The sequence below is a fragment of the Portunus trituberculatus genome, chromosome 47 (genome assembly GCF_017591435.1).
Source record: "Portunus trituberculatus isolate SZX2019 chromosome 47, ASM1759143v1, whole genome shotgun sequence".
NCBI lineage: Eukaryota > Metazoa > Arthropoda > Malacostraca > Decapoda > Portunidae > Portunus > Portunus trituberculatus.
Genome location: NC_059301.1, coordinates 11,563,294 through 11,582,999, shown reverse-complemented (window position 1 = coordinate 11,582,999; position 19,706 = coordinate 11,563,294). Strand labels below are relative to the sequence as shown.

At 40.8% G+C, this 19,706-nt stretch overlaps 1 protein-coding gene across 3 annotated transcripts in view; it reads right to left on the bottom strand.

Annotated features, from left to right (window-relative positions):
- Positions 1-19,706, bottom strand: part of LOC123498042 (zwei Ig domain protein zig-8-like) — a 181,388-nt gene that overhangs the window by 30,793 nt on the left and 130,889 nt on the right. For all 3 annotated transcript variants that reach the window (XM_045245118.1, XM_045245117.1, XM_045245119.1), the window contains one exon: positions 16,158-16,287. In XM_045245118.1, the coding sequence (XP_045101053.1) occupies positions 16,158-16,287 (130 nt within the window). The remainder of the gene's footprint in view (positions 1-16,157; positions 16,288-19,706) is intronic.

Here is a 19,706-nt window from a genome sequence, read left to right as displayed (position 1 = left end):
GACTGAGGAGCCGCAATCTAGTGGATCTCTTCCTTATCGTTTATGAATTCCCTTAGCGAGTGTCCCTCTTACATAAAACAACAACAAAAAAGTAACAACAACAAGAAGAACAAACAATATGAATCAACTAATCCTTTTTTTTTCTATCTATCCCTTATCCATATAATACAAGATGGCAAATGTAGGGAATATTCACACACACACACACACACACACACACACACACACACACACACACACACACACACACACACACACACACACACACCTTTGATGGAGAAGAAAAAAAAGAGCTAAAAGGTATAAACTGTATATTCCTCATTTCTTTTTTTTTTTTTTTTTTTTTTTTTCTCCTAGCAGTACAATTTCCGCCTGTCGCTCACATGAGGCTCGCGGTGGCAAGCTATGAAATATAATCTTCCTTGTCGGCCACAGTGATGGCTACTAGTTGGCTTTAATCCGCAAAAAAAAAAAAAAAAAAAAAAAAAAAAAAAAAAAAAATGATTATGTAATAGTTTGCCCTCCTTCCCCTCCCTCCCTTATGTGTGTGTGTGTGTGTGTGTGTGTGTGTGTGTGTGTGTGTGTGTGTGTGTGTGTGTGTGTGTGTGTGTGTACGAGCGGTCCCTTCTAGCAACCCTTATATATATTATTCTCCCTTCTCCATGTCTCCTTCGGCCATTAGAGGAGATACAGGCAAATGATGTTTGGTCAGCAGGAGGGAAAGGAGAGAGGAAGAGTGGCGTGGCGTGTCTTTCCTCACGTGCACAAGTCATGCGGTGTTCCTCCTCCTCCTCCTCCTCCTCCTCCTCCTGAAAGATTAATTCCTTCTATTTTCAGCGCCGATATATATTGGATGATCGGCACTTGGGATTTGCAGGTTGGATATATTGGCTGTTGGGTTTAAGACTGGCCATCATCTCTGGAGCCTGTGTTTGCTATTATTTTGAAGGCTAAACCTGGTTGTAGTTACTAGCCATGGTATCATTGTTATCTAAGCTACTACTACTACTACTACTACTACTACTACTACTACTACTACTACTACTACTACTAACGTTATATACATACAGTATTCTATATGTTTTTTTCCCTCTGCGTGTCATCATTTATTTTGAAAAGGAACGAGAGTAAATGACTGATAACCCTTTCCTTTACGTGATTTTATTTTTCACTCTATTTCTTTGTCTTCTTGTAGTAATATATAAGTACTGGTAGTAGTAGTAGTAGTAGTAGTAGTAGTAGTAGTAGTAGTAGTAGTAGTAGTAGTAGTAGTAGTAGTAGTCATCGTTATTGTCATTAGTAATGGTTATATGGCATTATCGCATCTGTTGTTATTTTTACTGTTGTTACTAAAGTCATTTTCTTAGCATTACTATTGTCACTGTTGTAATTAGGGTCAACATTATTACTAGTACTGCTGGTGCTGCTGCTGTAGGGGCTGGCGGTACTAACAGCCACGGATCCTAACTAGAGCCGAGGAGGTTAACACTAAATCAAGGCGAAAATCCAACGCCTGTAATAACGTTGGAGGAATTGAAGGCATAAATGGTCGTGTAGGATGATGGGTCGTGATAGGGGGGAGACACTATGGGTGATGATAGGGGATGGCATGGGTGATGAGGGATGACTGGTGTTGCTGTTCAGTGAGAGGACTGGAATTGGTGGCGATCGGGGCAGTGGGTAACGCTACAAGTGATGGAGTGTGATGTGTGGTGATGTAGTGTGTGTGTGTGTGTGTGTGTGTGTGTGTGTGTGTGTGTGTGTGTGTGTGTGTGTGTGTGTGTGTGTGTGTGTGTGTGTGTGTGTGGATGCTCAACAAAACCTCCAGACGGCTTGTTTTGTCAAAGCTGAGACAAAATATATGCAACTAAAAGATCTCAAGACGCAACACCAATCGATGCATAGCAATCTGAGCCATATGGTGTCTTAGAGGTACTGGAAACGCCCCATCAAAGGTAAAGGAGTCAAGATAATGTGATGATGTAATGATGGCACACATTAAGTTTCAGTGCTCAGGAAATGCTTTGTGCAGATCAAGTATAGTGTTTCGCAGTGCTTGTATTTCTAAATGTTGTCATGTATCCCTGTAGAACTGTCATCCTCGTTAAATCCATCTATTCCTTTAAAGCTTCTTATTGACTCGGCACTGACAACCTGATTTCTGAGTGTTTTCTTCTTTACTTTGTACATGTTCTTGTTGTATTGGAAGTCAAGAATCAAGTAACTGTCTGTACTCATTCCCAATCATGTTTAGTGTTTCATCTCAATCTTACTGGCAATGATCAGTCAAGAATCAACCAACTGACAGATTTAGAGAGAAATTGTCATGAGGTTAGAGAGGACAAAATTGGAAAACACAAATTGAGAACAGATTTTACTTGGCAGTTTTGTTTTTATATAAGAGGGGAAAGCTGGCCAAGGGCAAAAAAAAAAAAAAAAAAAAAAAAAAAAAAAGGCCCACTCATTTGCATGTCCCCTTGCAGTTCCGAATGAGTCAGCCAAAAGAAAGGGACAAATATCTTGAAACCTTCCTCTTAAATGAAATCAAGCCATAGGAAGCTGGAAATACAGACCACGGTAGCTTCACACTCCTTTCCCTGATTGATGGGCCCAAGATGGATGAAAGTTGTTTCCTAATGAGTGACGGAAAACTATGTGATTATCTCGATGAATGTGTAGCATCTGATTCCGTGAACCAAGCATTACTTTCATCACTTTAACGAACAAACACATCCATCGTTATTGAAATTCCGTCACTAATGAATGGAATGCAATAAGGTTCAATGATACAGGCAATTTGGTATGTTTGTAGTACCATTTCCAGCAATATTTTATCTTTCCATTAACAAAATTATTGAAATTATTAAACTTTGCCGTTTTGACCAAATAGACAGAAATTTCAACCTCCCTCCTGTCTATCTATCCTCCAGTCGCTACCTCGCCCAGTCTCTGCTTAGAAACACAACTCGATATAAACTCCGATTTTTCAGTTTTTCTCCTGAATAATCCTTTGGGTATGCAGCAGAAAGGTACAGTTACAGCAGCCCACCATGGGAACACTGCTGCCGGCCCTGTGTGTTACTGTGCTGCATGATGGTACATAAAAGCGTCACGATGAGGCCGTGGATGGCTAATGGACAGACTTCACCACGCTATTGACCCTCAGGCCTCGAGGAACACGTCTGCACTGCGAGAATTTGTTGTTTGTTTGCACACATAAAGGTAAAAACGCTTTACATAACGACTTACCATTTTTCTGATCAATAAAAGTTTGCATGTTTTTGTTTCTGTTTATCTATTTCATTGCGAGCCGCTAATTGGCAAGTTTTTTTTTCTCCCTATTTTTATGGTTTTTAGTTGGCCTTCTTCACGGATGAAAGTTAGAAATCAATAACAAAAAGGTAAAGAACAGATACAATCATTTTATACAACCTGAGTAAGATTAATGGAAGGGTGATTTTCTATTTCTTTGAATATTAACCCCTTCAGTATCGTGACACGTTTTCGTATTTATTCTGCTTACCATTTGGCGATTTTATGCAGATTAAAATGGTGAGAACTTTTGTCATTAACCCTACAACCTCCATTGACCATTCCTGATATAAATAAAATCGTCCAATCATATCCCAAACTCATGGTAAAAATGCGTCCCAGTAGTGAAGAGTTTAAAGCAATAGTGTGAGAAAAAGGCTACAAATATGACACAATTCAGCAGTGTAAATCAAATGACATTATAGGTACGAGTACGTGACGCCCGCTGAGACCTCCATAATTCAAGCAAGGGACTCGCCAGGTGGCTTGGTGTGCCCCGCTAGTTGAGAAACGCTGCTACAAACCCATTAGAAGTGTTCGGTTAACTTTCAATACGGGAACGACAGGCGTCAAAGGCAAGACTTAACTCGTAAACGCTGAACTAACTTACGCGCTTAACTCCTTCACACATGACACGTTTCCTGTATGAGTACGGTCGACAAAAGCACCCCGTGACCTCCTGTGTTCAGAGCAAGAGGGAGATTTAAGCACCACATTTTTCTTTTGAGTGTACAGTGTTTGGAATATTAAGATCGCATATTGCTCTCATTTTCTGTACGTGGCGATAAGAAATGTGACGAACGGCGTGTCCATAGCAGGGGGGAGGAGTTCCGGGAATGCTGAGGTGGATTTATGACTCGCACCTGCGTCGTGAACTGAAAATACTGTCCATTAATTATGTACATTACCAGAGGGGTGAGCAACTCTGCACAAAAAATCCATTACGTTACGTGGAAATAAATACCTTTAATATGTATAGTGAGATGTCTCGCTCCAGCAGACCAGGTATTTAGGGCATAAGGGATGTAGCAAGAATGATACACAGGACCTTTACAGCCAGTGAACAGAATGACGGTATTATAAAGGTCTTCAATAATTTCCCACTGGCAACTTAACCCTTTCAACACTAAGATACCTTTTTACCTTGAGACTGTATACGATTAAACCATTTTATTGACATTAGGAAGGGTCTATGGAGGCCAGAAAATTAATGGCCACAGTCTTCACTATTTCAATCCCCAATATGAGTTTCTGAAGCTGTATAAAATCACCAAACAGTGAGTAGAATGAATACGGAAACGCGTCATGGTACTGAAGGGATTAATTACAAAGTCTGTTTCACCTATTAGTCCATTACAGCTTCCCTTATGTCCTCATGTCCATAAGACCAAACGTTACCTCCCATCAGGTGTATGAAGTTACAGCTTTTCAATGACTCTCCTCTCTTCCCTGAACTGTTAATAAAAATATGGGCAAATCTGCTGAAGATAATAACGCCACTTTCCTTTACGAGTGCATATTATCGGCAGCCGCTGGAAGGCGTGGCGAAATATTGGAAAGGCAAACTGTATTTCCAAGTGACTCATGGAACAGGAAACAAACACACACACATTTTCTAGGATGCCGGGACGAATGGGTTGGAGGAAAACAAACAGGAAGGAACACATAGGAAGAACAACAACAGCAGACTTGTTTACCCTTACGAGGCTGTTTGTGATAAGTTAGTTTATTCACGAGAGAGAGAGAGAGAGAGAGAGAGAGAGAGAGAGAGAGAGAGAGAGAGAGAGAGAGAGAGAGAGAGAGAGAGAGAGAGAGAGAGAGAGAGAGAGAGAGAGAGAGAGAGAGAGAGAGAGAGAGAGAGAGAGAGAGAGAGAGAGAGAGAGAGAGAGAGAGAGAGAGAGAGAAACTAACACAAACAAGAGCGGCTGACTTCACTAGGAATGATAACAAGGCGAAGGTGAAGAAGAAGAAGAAGGAGATTCTCAAAAGTAACTGCTCGCAGACATTTACTAGACCTAACGATGACCCAGGCCCTCCCTACACGTGCGTGCTGCTCCTCATAAACACGTGAGTTATATTGTTGGAGCGGTGTCGGTAAATTCTGAAGGCACCGTGAGTTCCTTCCAGAAGATAAGTGCTTAAGAAGTGCCAAAATAGAAGCATTAGTGTGATGCCGACTAATAACTCTCAAACGTAAATGGAAACACACTCTTTAACTTCGGCAGAAATAGTTAATTGACACACAAGAAATTAAACTACTTTATTACTGTCGGCACTTACTCATCAAACAGACATTAGACTCTGACATAAGCTTTAGTTAAGAGTCTTTCCCGTGGCGAGATGGGCGGGTGGGGCGAGGGGGGGGGAAATGCAGCGAAAAAAAAAAAAAAAAAAAAAACGAAATGAAAAAAAAAAAAAAAAAAAAAAAAAAAAATGCTTCTTTCCTTTATGTTTTCTTTACTCACCCGATACGAAAGTGGTGAACTTAAACGCCGCTCTCCTTAAAGTTCCGCTGCACGTGTTAGTTTGGGAAGATATTGACAGGTTTAGTAGCAAGAGCCAATACCAGGGAATGTCACCTCCTTTCATTCCTTTAGCCCCGGACGTTTCCATGTTAAACTAGCCACTCTTCAGATATGTACGGTACTCCAAAGTGACGTAACTTATCTTTTAAATGCAAACGTTCAAGCACTGCCATCTGTTATGTGAATGAGGTCCGTACGTTGTAAAAGAGTACGGTATCTGAGAGAATGTTCGTATCCAGTACTACTAATGACTCTTCAAATGTGAGGTAATCCAAAATGACGTAGAACACTCGTATCTTTTGAATGTAAACGTCCAAACACTCCCCTTTAATATATGTCTGAGGTGCACGTGTTATAAAAGATTACGGTATCAGAGAGAGCGTTCGTATCCAGCAGCACTAGCGACTCTACAGATGTGAGGTAATACAAAATGATGCAACTTAACTTTTGAATGTAAACGTCCAAACACTCCCCTTTGATATGTGCCTGAGGTTCATGTGCTGTAAAAGAATAAGATATCTGCAGGAGTATTTGTATCCAGAAGCACTAGCGACTCTTCAAATGGGAGGTACTACAAAATGAAACAACTTACTCGCATCTTTTGAATGTAAGCTTCAAGACACTGCCCTATAATATATGTCTGAGGTCCATGTGTTGTAAAAGAGTAAAGTATCTGAGAGAGCGTTCGTATCCAGCAGCACTAGCGACTCTACAGATGTGAGGAACTACAAAATGACGTAACAAACTCGTATCTTTTGAATGTAAACTTTCAAACACTGCCCTCTGATATGTGCCAGAGATCCATGTGTTGTAAAAGATCAAGGTATCGGAGAGAGCATTTGTTTTGTACGGAGCAGCATCACAGCGATGAGCGAGTAGAGCTACGGGCTTCACAGGCTGCACGGCCCTCGCTTCTATCTTATTTTCGATATTTGATTTTTAATGTTTTGATGATTGTAAAAATGTGTTAACTTTACTTATAATGAACTTCTATTGCAGTATTTCTTAAGAGATCATAAAGCAATTCTTATATAAGGTCTTAAGCGAAAATGAGTGAATTATTGTTATTATTATTATTATTATTATTATTATTATTATTATTATTATTACTATTATTATTATTATCATTTTCAGTGGCTGAGAAGAGACACGACATTAGTTTGATTAAGAAACACCTGCTGCTATGAACAAAAAAGATCCCATGTGTTAAATTAATGAAAGCATGTATAGGGAGACTAATAAAGATCTAGCGGTAGTCAGGCTGATTAACATGAAGAAGGGTTTGTCAACACGTAAGAGCCACCTTTAGCACAGTTGTTTACCCAGATGATGGCGCCACTGTAGTTGTATTTGCTGCTGTAATAATACATTGATACCCCTTGTTTTTTTCTATACCATGTGGAGTTTTCACGGGAATTTATGAGCTAAAGGGGATACTTTTTAGGGTACCGCCTATCTCAAAGCCCACTCGCTAGAAAACCGTTGCCCAGAGTGAGGAAGACGAACCTACACTCGGACCGTGGACAGGATTCCGCTTGAAGACCCCTCGAGCCCCAAGCACGCATGGTTCCACTGTACCACGGCGGCAGACTGGTTCAGGACACGCAAGAGACGTAAACATTTGCACGGCGTTTATAAAAACACATTATATCACATTTGCTTTTGATCAATGTTGCGTACATGTGAAAATTCTATATACATTTGAACATTTGATGATTTATTTAGTTTAATTTCGGAATAAAGTAATGGCAAAAAAAAAAAGTTACAAACCAGCCCTTCTAATAGGCAAAGGCGACTTAACTCCTTTAGTACCATGACGCGTTTCCACATTCATTCAGCTTACTGTCTGGTGATTTTATAAAAGCTTCAGAAACTTACGTGGGGGATTCAAATAGTGAAAACTATACCCATTAATCTTCTGATCTCCATAAACCCTTCCTAATGTCAACAAAATGGTCAAATCATATAAAAATCTCAAGGTAAAAATGTGTCCCAGTACTGAAGGGGTTAAAGCAACACACATACAAACCTTAAGAGCAAATAGTTCCAGAGAGACACGCACGGCCCAACCTTCCTAACAACCCACGTAACTCCCCCAATGGTGCGTCGCTCTTCAGGGAATAAATGAACTGCTTTTCTCCTCAACCAGTGCCTCACCCTCGCCACTCCGGCCTTACCTCCATTATGCAGGTCAGGTTAAGTTTCGCTAAAATAATGGCCATCCTGAGGGCCGCGGTGGTTCATCTCTTTTCACGAGGGCTGGCGTATTTTTTTTAGCTAATGATCCCCACGAGGTTCAGAAGGCTGGAGGGCGGCGCGTGGAGCAGGTGAGGATGCTGGTAGGGGTAAATATATACTCTTTATAACATACCTGTAAGCACCTGTTATCCTTAAGATTTCCCTGGAGCTTAATCACCCTTCTTCTTACCTGCCGCTTAAAGTTTGTTGGCCGGGAGGAAAGATGAACGCTTGAGAGGCACGGTGCACTCTCTCACTCTCTCCCTTATTGACAACAAGCGGCGTGTACGTGACGGTGCTCGCGGTGCTGTGTGGGGATGCTCGGGAGCCGCGTTATTGTTTGTGGGGATGAACACAAACAGTGCCGTGGTCCCTCAGCCGCCTGTCTCTCCTGATACTAATGATGCGTGGGCCGCGATGTCTACGCTGTCATTAAGTATACATTCATGGCTGCGGTGGTGGTAGTGGTGGTGGTGGTGATGGTGATAGTGGTGGTGGTGAAAGTAGTAGTAATAGTAGTAGTGGTAGTAGTAGTAGTAGTAACACTATAGCAACGTTACTACTATTTTACTCACAACATTGGAAATATTTATATATGAAGAAAGATATATATATATATATATATATATATATATATATATATATATATATATATATATATATATATATATATATATATATATATATATATATATATATATATATATATATATATATATATATATATATATATATATATATATATATATATATATATATATATATATATATATATATATATATATATATATATATATATATATATATATATATATATATATATACACACACACACATGAGGGAAATCTGAATTGTAATATGAAAGACTACATAAAGCAATAAATGAAAAGGAAAGAAGACGTGATGAAATTTCCACAAAGAAGTTATTAAGAGCGAGATCAAAGGTGACTGTCAACACAACGCTGAGGGATAAACCATGTCTGACACACGCACACACACACACACACACACACACACACACACACACACACACACACACACACACACAACGATACATATATGTTTATTCATTATTATCATAAACACATTATAACATTATGATTTATTTTTACCGTTTCTTCACATATTGGAATTCTGCATCAGTACGTTTTGACGCCAATAATGTTTTCAGTGCATAGCGTTAGAGTTTGGACCCACCAAGGCGATGATACCGGCGATGGCGTCCATACCTCTCCAGCGTAGTGAGAGACATTAAGCGCCTTATCTCTACAGCAACCAAACATTCCTCCGTCTTCAGGTTCAGGGCAAAGGCGTACATATGAATTAATGGAGGATTATTCCGTGACCTGACAAGACCCGCAGTAACTTCAAGCAACCAAGATTTGCAAGATTCTTCAGACACCAAAGAAAATAAACCATTTTCACGCGATCTTCTGGCGCTGGGAGTCCCAACGATGGTGATGGTGTAGTGTACAGTGACTGCAATAAGCGTTTTGTATAGAACGGTACATTTTTCCAGTGTTATCTTACTCGCCTGTGCTCCGCGTGATTGAAACAATAGTAAGCGGAGGGTTCAGGGGCAGCACACAGGCGACTAAACCCGCCAGCTACACGCAGCGATAGCCCGGCACATGAGGGGCTTGAAGAGGGATCCCGCCGAGTGCCCCACCCTCGCGCTCGTCACGTTCCGCTAGCGCTTCTTTACATGACACCTTTGCGTGTTGTCAAAATTGGCGACACTGATACTGACGCGAGCTACATCTTCATTCTATCAATATGTCAGGCACGTCCTCGCCAACAATACTCTTTCCTGAGGATAAAACACGTGACAAAATAACTTTTGCACGATTCCTATAAACCATCAGACCCTTCATGCGTTTTTGCAATGAAATATAACTTCATTATGTTTCTGAAACCAACAGAAGCTTCAAAAACATCCGGTACAGTGGCACAGCAGCAGTAATAGAAGACGACACGGAACAAAGACCAAGAGAGGCCTTCATTACGGAAATACATCAAGCAAGTGCCTTCTCTTCGTGTCCATTAGATCGCGAGTGACTCTCGTATATAGAGCGTGTTGTTTGCAGTGTTCTTATGTTTGTTATCACTATTTAATTTCGACCTATTTCCACCCTCATCTATACTTCACCCTCTCTCTCTCTCTCTCTCTCCTCCAGTCCATCAGTCTGTTTGCGTCACATTTCCACTATTTGCATGATCGCACCCACCTGCCAAGACGACCAGAGCGGAAAATGAAGCTTCGACCTCCGTCTGTGTTGCCGGACGAATAATTACTTCTAATCCGCTCTACAGAACTCCCTCCTTTATTTTTTATCGCGTCTTTTCTTTTTATATGTAAAGTTCATCAGCTCCCCTCCTACTGAGTGCTGCTGACAGTAGGACAAGTGTAATACTAATGTAGAGCGTGGAAATAATCTAATACTTTACAAACATGACTCAATATTCAAGATTCGTATCGGGTTTCGTCCCTCTCTCTCTCTCTCTCTCTCTCTCTGTATTCCATGATATCTCTCGATACTCCCTCTCTGCGTTAGTGTTTTACATCTCCAAACGGGAAGAGGAAGCTGATAACGAAAACAAACACTCGCTATTTTCTTCACTTAAAAACAGCGGAAGGGGAATGAATGGAAGGAGGCGGGGACAAAATAAAGGTCCTGGACGTGAGGCTGAACAAATATATATTTTTATTTTATTTATACCATGTGGGCTTTTCACGGGAATTTATGGGCTAAAAGGGATACTTTTTGGGGTACCTCCTATCTCGAAGCCCACCCGCTAGGAAACCATTGCTCCGAGTGAGGAAGCCCAACCTACACTCGGACCGTGGACATTATTCGAACCCGTGCACTTGGAGACTCCTCGGACCCCAAAGCACGCATGGTTCCACTGTACCACGGCGGCATATGAATGCTGAAACCTATGCAAGCCGGTGAGATCATCTTGCCTATCTCGATGAGATAGGCAAGACGACTGCATGTAACTTTATATTCTAGGTGCAAGGTGATCTGTTCTATACACGTGTTGGCTGCTGTTTGCAAAGGTTCGAAGCCTGTATTTGTATAGGAGGCTCAAGACTTCTAGAGAAATGGAAAAGCTCTTGGTTGGAATAATCTCTTCTTTTTTTGGTTGGATGGGGGAGGGAGAGCAACAAGTAACCGATCTTTTTTAAGCAAGTTTGTTTCCTATCTTTGTGTATAAAATAAATAGATAAATAAATAAGAAATAGCCTAAGCTGAACAGTCCTAACATTTTAAGCTTCACTAACTGTTACCGTGACATCTGAAAGGTTGATGTAAAATGATATCTTATTTAAAAAGGAAGTATGTCAACTGAATGTCTTCCTTTACATCATACAATTTTCTTAACCCATTCAATACTGGGACACATTTTTACTTTGAGATTTGTGTACGATTAGATAATTTTACTGACATTAGGAAGGGTCTATGGATGTCACAAGATTAATGGCCATAGTCTTCACTATTTTAATTCCCCATATGAGTTTCTGAAGCTGTATATAATCACCAAACAGTAAACAGAACGAATATGGAAACGCGTCATGGTACTTGAAGGGATTAATGCTTGTTGAGTCCATCATTAGCGTTCCTCTCCGCCTCTCCCGGCACTTCCGCAGCGCCACGGATGACAAGCAGCGGCGGGTGTTCACTACTCACCACTCGCTTCACTACAACGCTCATGATTTACTCCAGCGGGGATTATTTTTCTGTTAGACTGATGTCACTGGGGCGTATAATTCCTGAGGCAACTCGTGGCGCCTCCAGGATTTATTGGCAGTACAACAAGAACATATTTCTCAATTATTTATGAGGCGAGGCACGCACATCACCAAAAAGAAAACGAAAAAAAAAAAGAATGTCTGGGTTTTTGTTTATGTTTAATAACTACCCTGTGAAATATTTTTGTTCCTTGTGAGAGTTATTATATCAACTTTTTCTCAAATATATCAAGACTTATGACTTCATTCTCTTCTCAGGTATTCATGATTCACTTTTTTTCCTCTATGACATATTACCGCAAGTCCTTCATATAATAAATCTCGGTGTATCTGTGTTTCATAAATATCTACTCAATATCACTCCTTTTTAACTATAACCTTTTCTTCCTCCAATATTCATAATGCATCACTTTCTCCTCCTTACTTCATTCCTGCAGCTGCCTCACATCGCCTCAAGCATTCACGCCTCGACGACTTTAATTGAGATACTTTCCGCCTAAATAGATCACATCACAAGGTGGGAATGGAGCAAAGAATTCCACACCAACTCAATCCATGCTGGGAGACTCAAATACTTCGCTCCGCCGACAAGACTCACGTGATCTGAGCTAATGAAGATGAAACTCACCAATTGGCAATGGTCTCACATGTCACCTTTGTATTGCTCTCAACCTCCATCCATATTCTCTCTCTCTCTCTCTCTATCTCTCTCTCGTCACCATGAAGCTAGAGGACCAAGAATGGCTAATACAGAAAAGGAACGTGCTGTGATTACCAGAGACACGAACAGAGCAGAGAGGCGGCATGGGTCACATTCCTGGCAGTGCATTGTGGGACTGAAGCAGCATAACGCGAACCTCTCTCTAATGGACGAGGATTGGAGTGTGGAAAAACGAACAGAGACGAAAAATAACATGAAATAACAGGAGGAAAGGGAGGGAAAGATGAGAGAGAGAGAGAGAGAGAGAGAGAGAGAGAGAGAGAGAGAGAGAGAGAGAGAGAGAGAAGAATAAGGTATGGTACAGTGTGTTGACGCGCGGAAGCTGCAATTATCCTACCATCTCACGGTACGTACCTTAAAACACACACACACACACACACACACACACACACAAAACCCATATTAAAGCAGTTTTACGATTCACGACTGGGTGTAGTGTGGTGCGGTGCGGTGCGTCTGAAACAAAGCAATACCTGAACTTACAAGCTCACTTCATTTCTCTCACCCATTGGAAAACAGTCCATTCCTTGAGGACTAGACTCGTACCTTTGGCGGGCTGTAGATTAACACGTCACCTACATTACTACTACTCCTGCTGCTGCTGCTGCTACTACTGAGGGGTCTTTGAATGCATAAATAGCTCAAAGGAAGGTTAGGGTGACCACATTCCAGTGCGTGTATACATTACAGTGACAAAGAGTGGAAGGGAGAGAAAAAAAAAAAAAGATGAGGTTGATTCATTATTACTAGTATTAGATTGTGTCACGTTTAAGGATTTCATTTCTCTCTCTCTCTCTCTCTCTCTCTCTCTCTCTCTCTCTCATATTTCAACGACTGATCCTTATTATTTTTCCAACTCGAGTCTTCTCTTACATTACGATTTTTCTTGCACTTTCTCGCAACAAATAAAAAGAAATGTGAGGATATAACCGTGGAGAGAGAGAGAGAGAGAGAGAGAGAGAGAGAGAGAGAGAGAGAGAGAGAGAGAGAGAGAGAGAGAGAGAGAGAGAGAGAGGAGATAAAGAACCGGAGATGAAGAAAAATGGTGCTTCAAGTCTAATTTTTCGTCTCCTCCTCCTTGTCCTTGTCTTTATGTCTCTTCTCATCTTCCACTTCCTTCTCCTACTCCTCCTTCTCATCTGGTCATTTCTTGTGTCTGTTTTCCTTCCTTTCTTTCTTCCTTCCTTCCTTCCTCCTCCTCCTCCTCCTCCTTCCTCCTCCTTCTTCTTCTTCTTCGCCTCCTCTATCTATTATTCCTTCTCTTTGTATTCATAATTCTTTCATCTTCTTGTTGCTTTCGTTTCTCTTTCTTTATTTTTCCTGTACTACCACTACGCTTTACCACCACCTCTACTACTACTACTACTACTACTACTACTACTACTACTACTACTACTACTACCACTACTACTACTGTCTTAAAGCAAAAATAACAGACAGGAACTAAGGTTAAGGAAGAAAAATGAGAGATATTAAGTAAGGCTGTCGTGTGTGTGTGTGTGTGTGTGTGTGTGTGTGAAGCCTAACCTATCTCTTTCACTTGTAAAAGACACACACACACACACACACACACACACACACACACACACACACACACACACACACACACACACACACACACACACTCACACACATACACTACACTACCTACTGCAGAATTCAGCCTTCGTAATTAGCCAAAGGGTCCTCCGTAAAAATTAATGATTCTCTCTGGGGCTGCGCAGGATGACAGGCGACAGACGTGATCATAATCAAACATTTCTACCACCGGAGCCAATGTGCCACTCGCTGCCGCCTTTCACACAACACGCCACCACGCATTGCACTTTGAAACCTTCAGCTGAACAAATCGCTCTGGAAAATTAGATAAGAAGAGGAGGAAAGGCAGAATGAGGATAGATAAGGAGTCGAGGGTAGGGTGGGAGGGTGAAATGGAAGTAATAAGGGAAAATTATGACACAAAAATAAAAGAGAAAGAAAAAAGAGAAATAAAAAGAGAAAAAGGGAATGTATTACTGATGTTTTCTTTCAATGTAAGAATTTAGGTCAGTAAGAAACTAATTTGATAAAACATTTCTTCTTCTTCTTCTTCTTCTTCTTCTACTACTACTACTACTACTACTACTACTACTACTACTACTACTACTACCACCACCACTGCTAATACCACCATCATGAAAAAAAATTATTCACCAGGTAGAGTGGCGGACACCTGGAATGGACTCAATAATGTGGATGTCACTGCAAAGTTAAGAGGAAGTTTTATAATTCACTTGGGATGACAGGCCGGCACAGGTATTCAAGATTAATTCAAGGCGATTACATGTAGACCTACTAGCAAGAAACCAGTAGGCCTAGAAGTGGTACTACGATCACTACCATTACCGCCGTTGCTGAACACAATATAAAGTAAGGCAAGCTGCAGGAAGCCACCAGGACTACATGTGTCATTCATTGTATACCTGTACCTATTTCTACCGATCATCCCCCTCCATACGCTTATCTAATCGTATAGAGCTGCCTTACGACTCAGCACTAACAGTCTGATTGCTGGGTCCGTTACTTTCATCAACTATTCAATTTAGGGAATAACCTCTATCTTTTTCCTTCCTAAACATAAATTTTTCAAGTTGCTGTTGCTGGCACTGCTTCTACTACTATTATCTACTACTACTATTACTACTACTACTACTACTACTACTACTACTACTACTACTACTACTACTACTACTACTACTACTACTACTACTACTACTACTATTACTACTATTACTACTGCTATCACTCTATTACTACTACTACTACTATTACTATCACTCTACTACTACTATTATTACTACAACTTTTTTTTCACATACAAGGGATCTACATCACCGCTATAAATAAATTCAAAGCTTCCTTAGCGAGGCTGGACTACTTCTGTCAGGCTGCCTTTGTGTTATGAACTTACTGCTAACTCGTGATAACCTTTATGGCCACAGCGGACAGCTATACTGCGTGGAAACTGCCTACATATGAATCTGAACTGTAGAACTGGGAGACTACTAAAAGGAACCGAGCAGTCCGTGCAATCTACATAAATAATAGGAAGAGAATTTGATTAAAACTCTTATTCAAACTGAATTATTCATCTTGTCATGGCTTTTATCGACCAGGCTTCCATGATGTGCTCACACGTACTGTCGTTTCATAGAAATAACTTCCTGGTCAGTTTCTCTATTAGAAGTCGAGTTTCACGCCAGAAGTCAAGTAACATACAAAATACTCGCTTCCCGTGTGTTGGACGTTTATCATTAGTGGGACAAACCTTCTTACCTGCCAATACTATCTCAGTGATTAGGTACTGCAAGATAAGGGAACTCGAATTTGTCCATAACTACACACAAGCCAGTCAGTGTTCTTCAACGGTTTTTGACTTTCATAAGGACTGTTCTCTAAGACAACACATATCATTTGTTGATTTTCTTTGGTGTTTCTTCCAACGATGATATATAATTCTTGTTAAACTCTCACTGGAATCATGAAAGCATTCTTGGAAGACACAAAACATTTACTACAAAGTGTTGCTAAGACGCTGGGACATGTGAGAATATGGGACACGACTCACCTTGGACCGTGAGGGCGACGGGGCGGGACAGCTTGGGCCGGGTGTTCACCTGACACTCGTACACGCCGGAGTCGTTAGTGAGAGCAGTGCGCACCTCCAGCTCGAAGGACGTCTCGTTCTCCATCCTCACCTGTGGGCAGACACACCTCGGTCAGCATGTGGAGAAGTGACGCCAAGAATATCAATTGTCGGTACTGGAAATCTAGGTTTGTAATCCTGACTTTACAATCCTGGCTTGTCTGTAATCCTGATTTGCTTATAATCCTGGCTTATCCATAATCCTGCCTTCTGTAATTCGGTCTGTAACTGACATGTACAGCTTATTCATCATAGTTAACATATTACATGTCGCTCATCTATATGATTACATAAAAACAACCAAAAAAAAAAAAAACGTTTCTAAAAAAAATATTGAAACTTACATACGCATAATTCTTCAGTCATATACATTGTGATTATTCTTCTCACTTTATGAAATTAAATGTTGATGTTTCTGCAGCTCTAAACGGAAAAAAAAAAAAAAATGATGCTGCACTAAGCACTCAAATATGAGACATCTTTCCTGTCGTGTCTAACGTGTCTACAAACAATGATTTCTTCCCTTCCCTTTAAAATGCGGGTCTTATGCATCTCTATACCAAATCATAGTAAGTTTCAAATATAAGAATGCTTTAGAACTATTGTGAATTTGATACTTTGTGATTTCCATTGGTTGGCAAGCGTGGATGAAAACGGAAAGTCAGTTCAAGAGTATTCGGAAGTGATGTTATTATCTTTGAATTCTATTTACGTGCATGGTCTAATACTGTTGCGGTTCCGATATTTTGCAAGTTTCATGAGAGTGTTTGCGTGGAGGAAAGCAGACAGACACAGGATGATGTAGATTGTATTGTGGATTGTGTAGACATCACGGCAAGAAGATGGAGAGATGAACACGGCCAGAGGGTTGAATATTTAACTCCTGACTAGTTTCACTCTTGGCATCCTGTTCCTCTGAGCAGACTTGACCAACGAAAGTATCCAGGAATAGACAAGTCAATATTCACCCCAGTGTTCTCTCTTCACCGACCATCCTTCAGTATCTTTGTCATTATTTCCTATGTGTAACTTTCTCACGCTTCTCTGGCAATCGCGTCATCTCTTCTTGTTACTGGGTTGAAATAGAAAACAAAGAAAAAAAGTCGCACCAGAGTTAAAAAAGGCAGGTATGTAAAAAGTGTGTGTGTGTGTGTGTGTGTGTGTGTGTGTGTGTGTGTGTGTGTGTGTGTGTGTGTGTGTGTGTGTGTGTGTGTGTGTGTGTGTGTGTGTGTGTGTGTGTGTGTGTTACCTATAAAAGACTCCACTATACCATCACTATACCACCATCACTACTTTCACTATCACCATCACCACCACCACTACTACCACCACCACCACCATCACCATCACCGCCGCAAGCAATGATCAAGTTAGCCAGTGTTTGTCTTTACCGGCCCACAGCAACTGGCCAGCAATGGAACGAACGAGGCACGCGAGAATAGTACAACACAAGTTTTTAATGAAATTGTGGATGCAGCCATAAACTGTATTATTGATATTGTTGTTTATAAAGTCAATTCGTCAGCGTTCAGTTTGGCGAGTTGCTACGAAAATAATAAAAAATAAAACGTTTATGGATGATTTTCTGTACTAGTGGCAGTGGCAGGAAGGTTGTTTGAATCTGATTACCGCTGTTTTGTTTGAAATGTTACGTGAACTGAACTAGGGTGAAGAAAGGAGAGGAAGAATAAATAAACCTCTCTTCTCCCTGCACACACACACACACACACACACACACACACACACACACACACACACACACACACACACACACACACACACAAACAGGCAGAAAAACAAACAAAACGGAGCCTCATTTGATACCTCCTCTAATAACTCATTTGTTTTGATATATGCCGCGTCAGGCCGAATGTTTCCTCGTACAATCAAGATAAATGAAGCTGGGCAGACTTTTAGTGATGGTGAGTGATGCTGGCAGAGAGCGCGTCATGCAGCCATCATGTGCACCATTATTAATATGATACAAGCCCTGATTAACTGCAATGTGCGCGGGTGAAGCTCCCTGTCCACACACACATACACACACACACACACACGAACGTATGCACGCACACACACACACACACACACACACACACACACACACACACACACACACACACACACACACACAGGGAAGGAGGGAAAGAAAAAATCTAAATGTAATTGGACGCGGCGTCAGTTTGGAGGCAAAATCGTCGTTACGGAAATGTGGGCAGCGTGCATTCTGTCTAATTGACTTGCAACATTAACAGGATCGGATTGTAATTACATTTTGAGGAGGGAGAGTCGCAGGAGAGGGTGAGGCAAGCCCTGCTGATGGTGACGCGACTGGCAGGTGAATGTGAAGCAACCTCAGAAGAGCTTCCCGCACGACCATCACTGTGAGTGCGATGGACTGCGAGTAATTGATGATTAATCTTTTCACTGATGGATAATTTGTGTCCATAGAAATTATACCAAACTTATTTCTTTTTAACTGTATACTTGTTATTATTTCTATTCTACAGTCGCTGGAATAGTTTTGCAATTGAGTTAAAGTAAATAAAAGAAGTCTATCTATAATTTATTCTTTTATGTACAAGTAATCTGATTTTCTGTCAATGTTCCGGATGTTAACAAGGGACAAGCACATGCAGCGTCATAAGTCATGCTATATTGCAGCGCTGACTTTCTATTTAACTCAAGTTTCAAGACACTTCTCGCTGTATTTTTGGACTTGCTATCGGATTCTCCTCTTTAGGCGGTGGCACCTTCAGTGGGCGTTTTTATTTATATATGCGTGTATTCTTACTACCGTTGTTCCTTTAAAAATTGAAGTCTCTTTATTATTTGCTTCATATTTACTGAAGATTCCAACGAGTTTAATAATTTGAGGTGAAGCAGGGGAGGTTCTTTAAGGCGCTGCCACTGCACATTAAAGTTCTATTAGGCAAGCACGTCTGCAGCCACTATGATTATTAATTCCTAGCACTGCCTCGTTTATCTTTAACGTGATGAGGAGCTCTGCGAACCCCATAATGTTGGCATGCATTAACTGTTCCTCGTGCTCCTCCTAGTCAATATTGGGAGAGCTTGAGTGTTTAGTAGCTGAATTACAAGACATTAGCTGATTACTTCTAAAAATAGTCACCGTTGGGGGAAATAAAGTAATTGCATTTGCTGAACATTACTGTAAGCATGCACATGATATTACGGCAGGGCTTATGACAGGACGAGGTCAGGGTAGAAGTGTTCAGCAGACTCTACGGTGCTAGTGAGGCTGAGACACATGTGAAAAAATAAAGAATGCAACAATAACAATAACAAGAGGTGCTACTGCTGCTGATGATGATGATAATAATAATAATAATAATAATAATAATAATAATGATATGGCTGTTGCTGCTACTGCTAACTTTACTACTACAATTACTACTGCTACTTTACTACTACTACTACCGCTACTATTAATACTGCTACTTTACTATT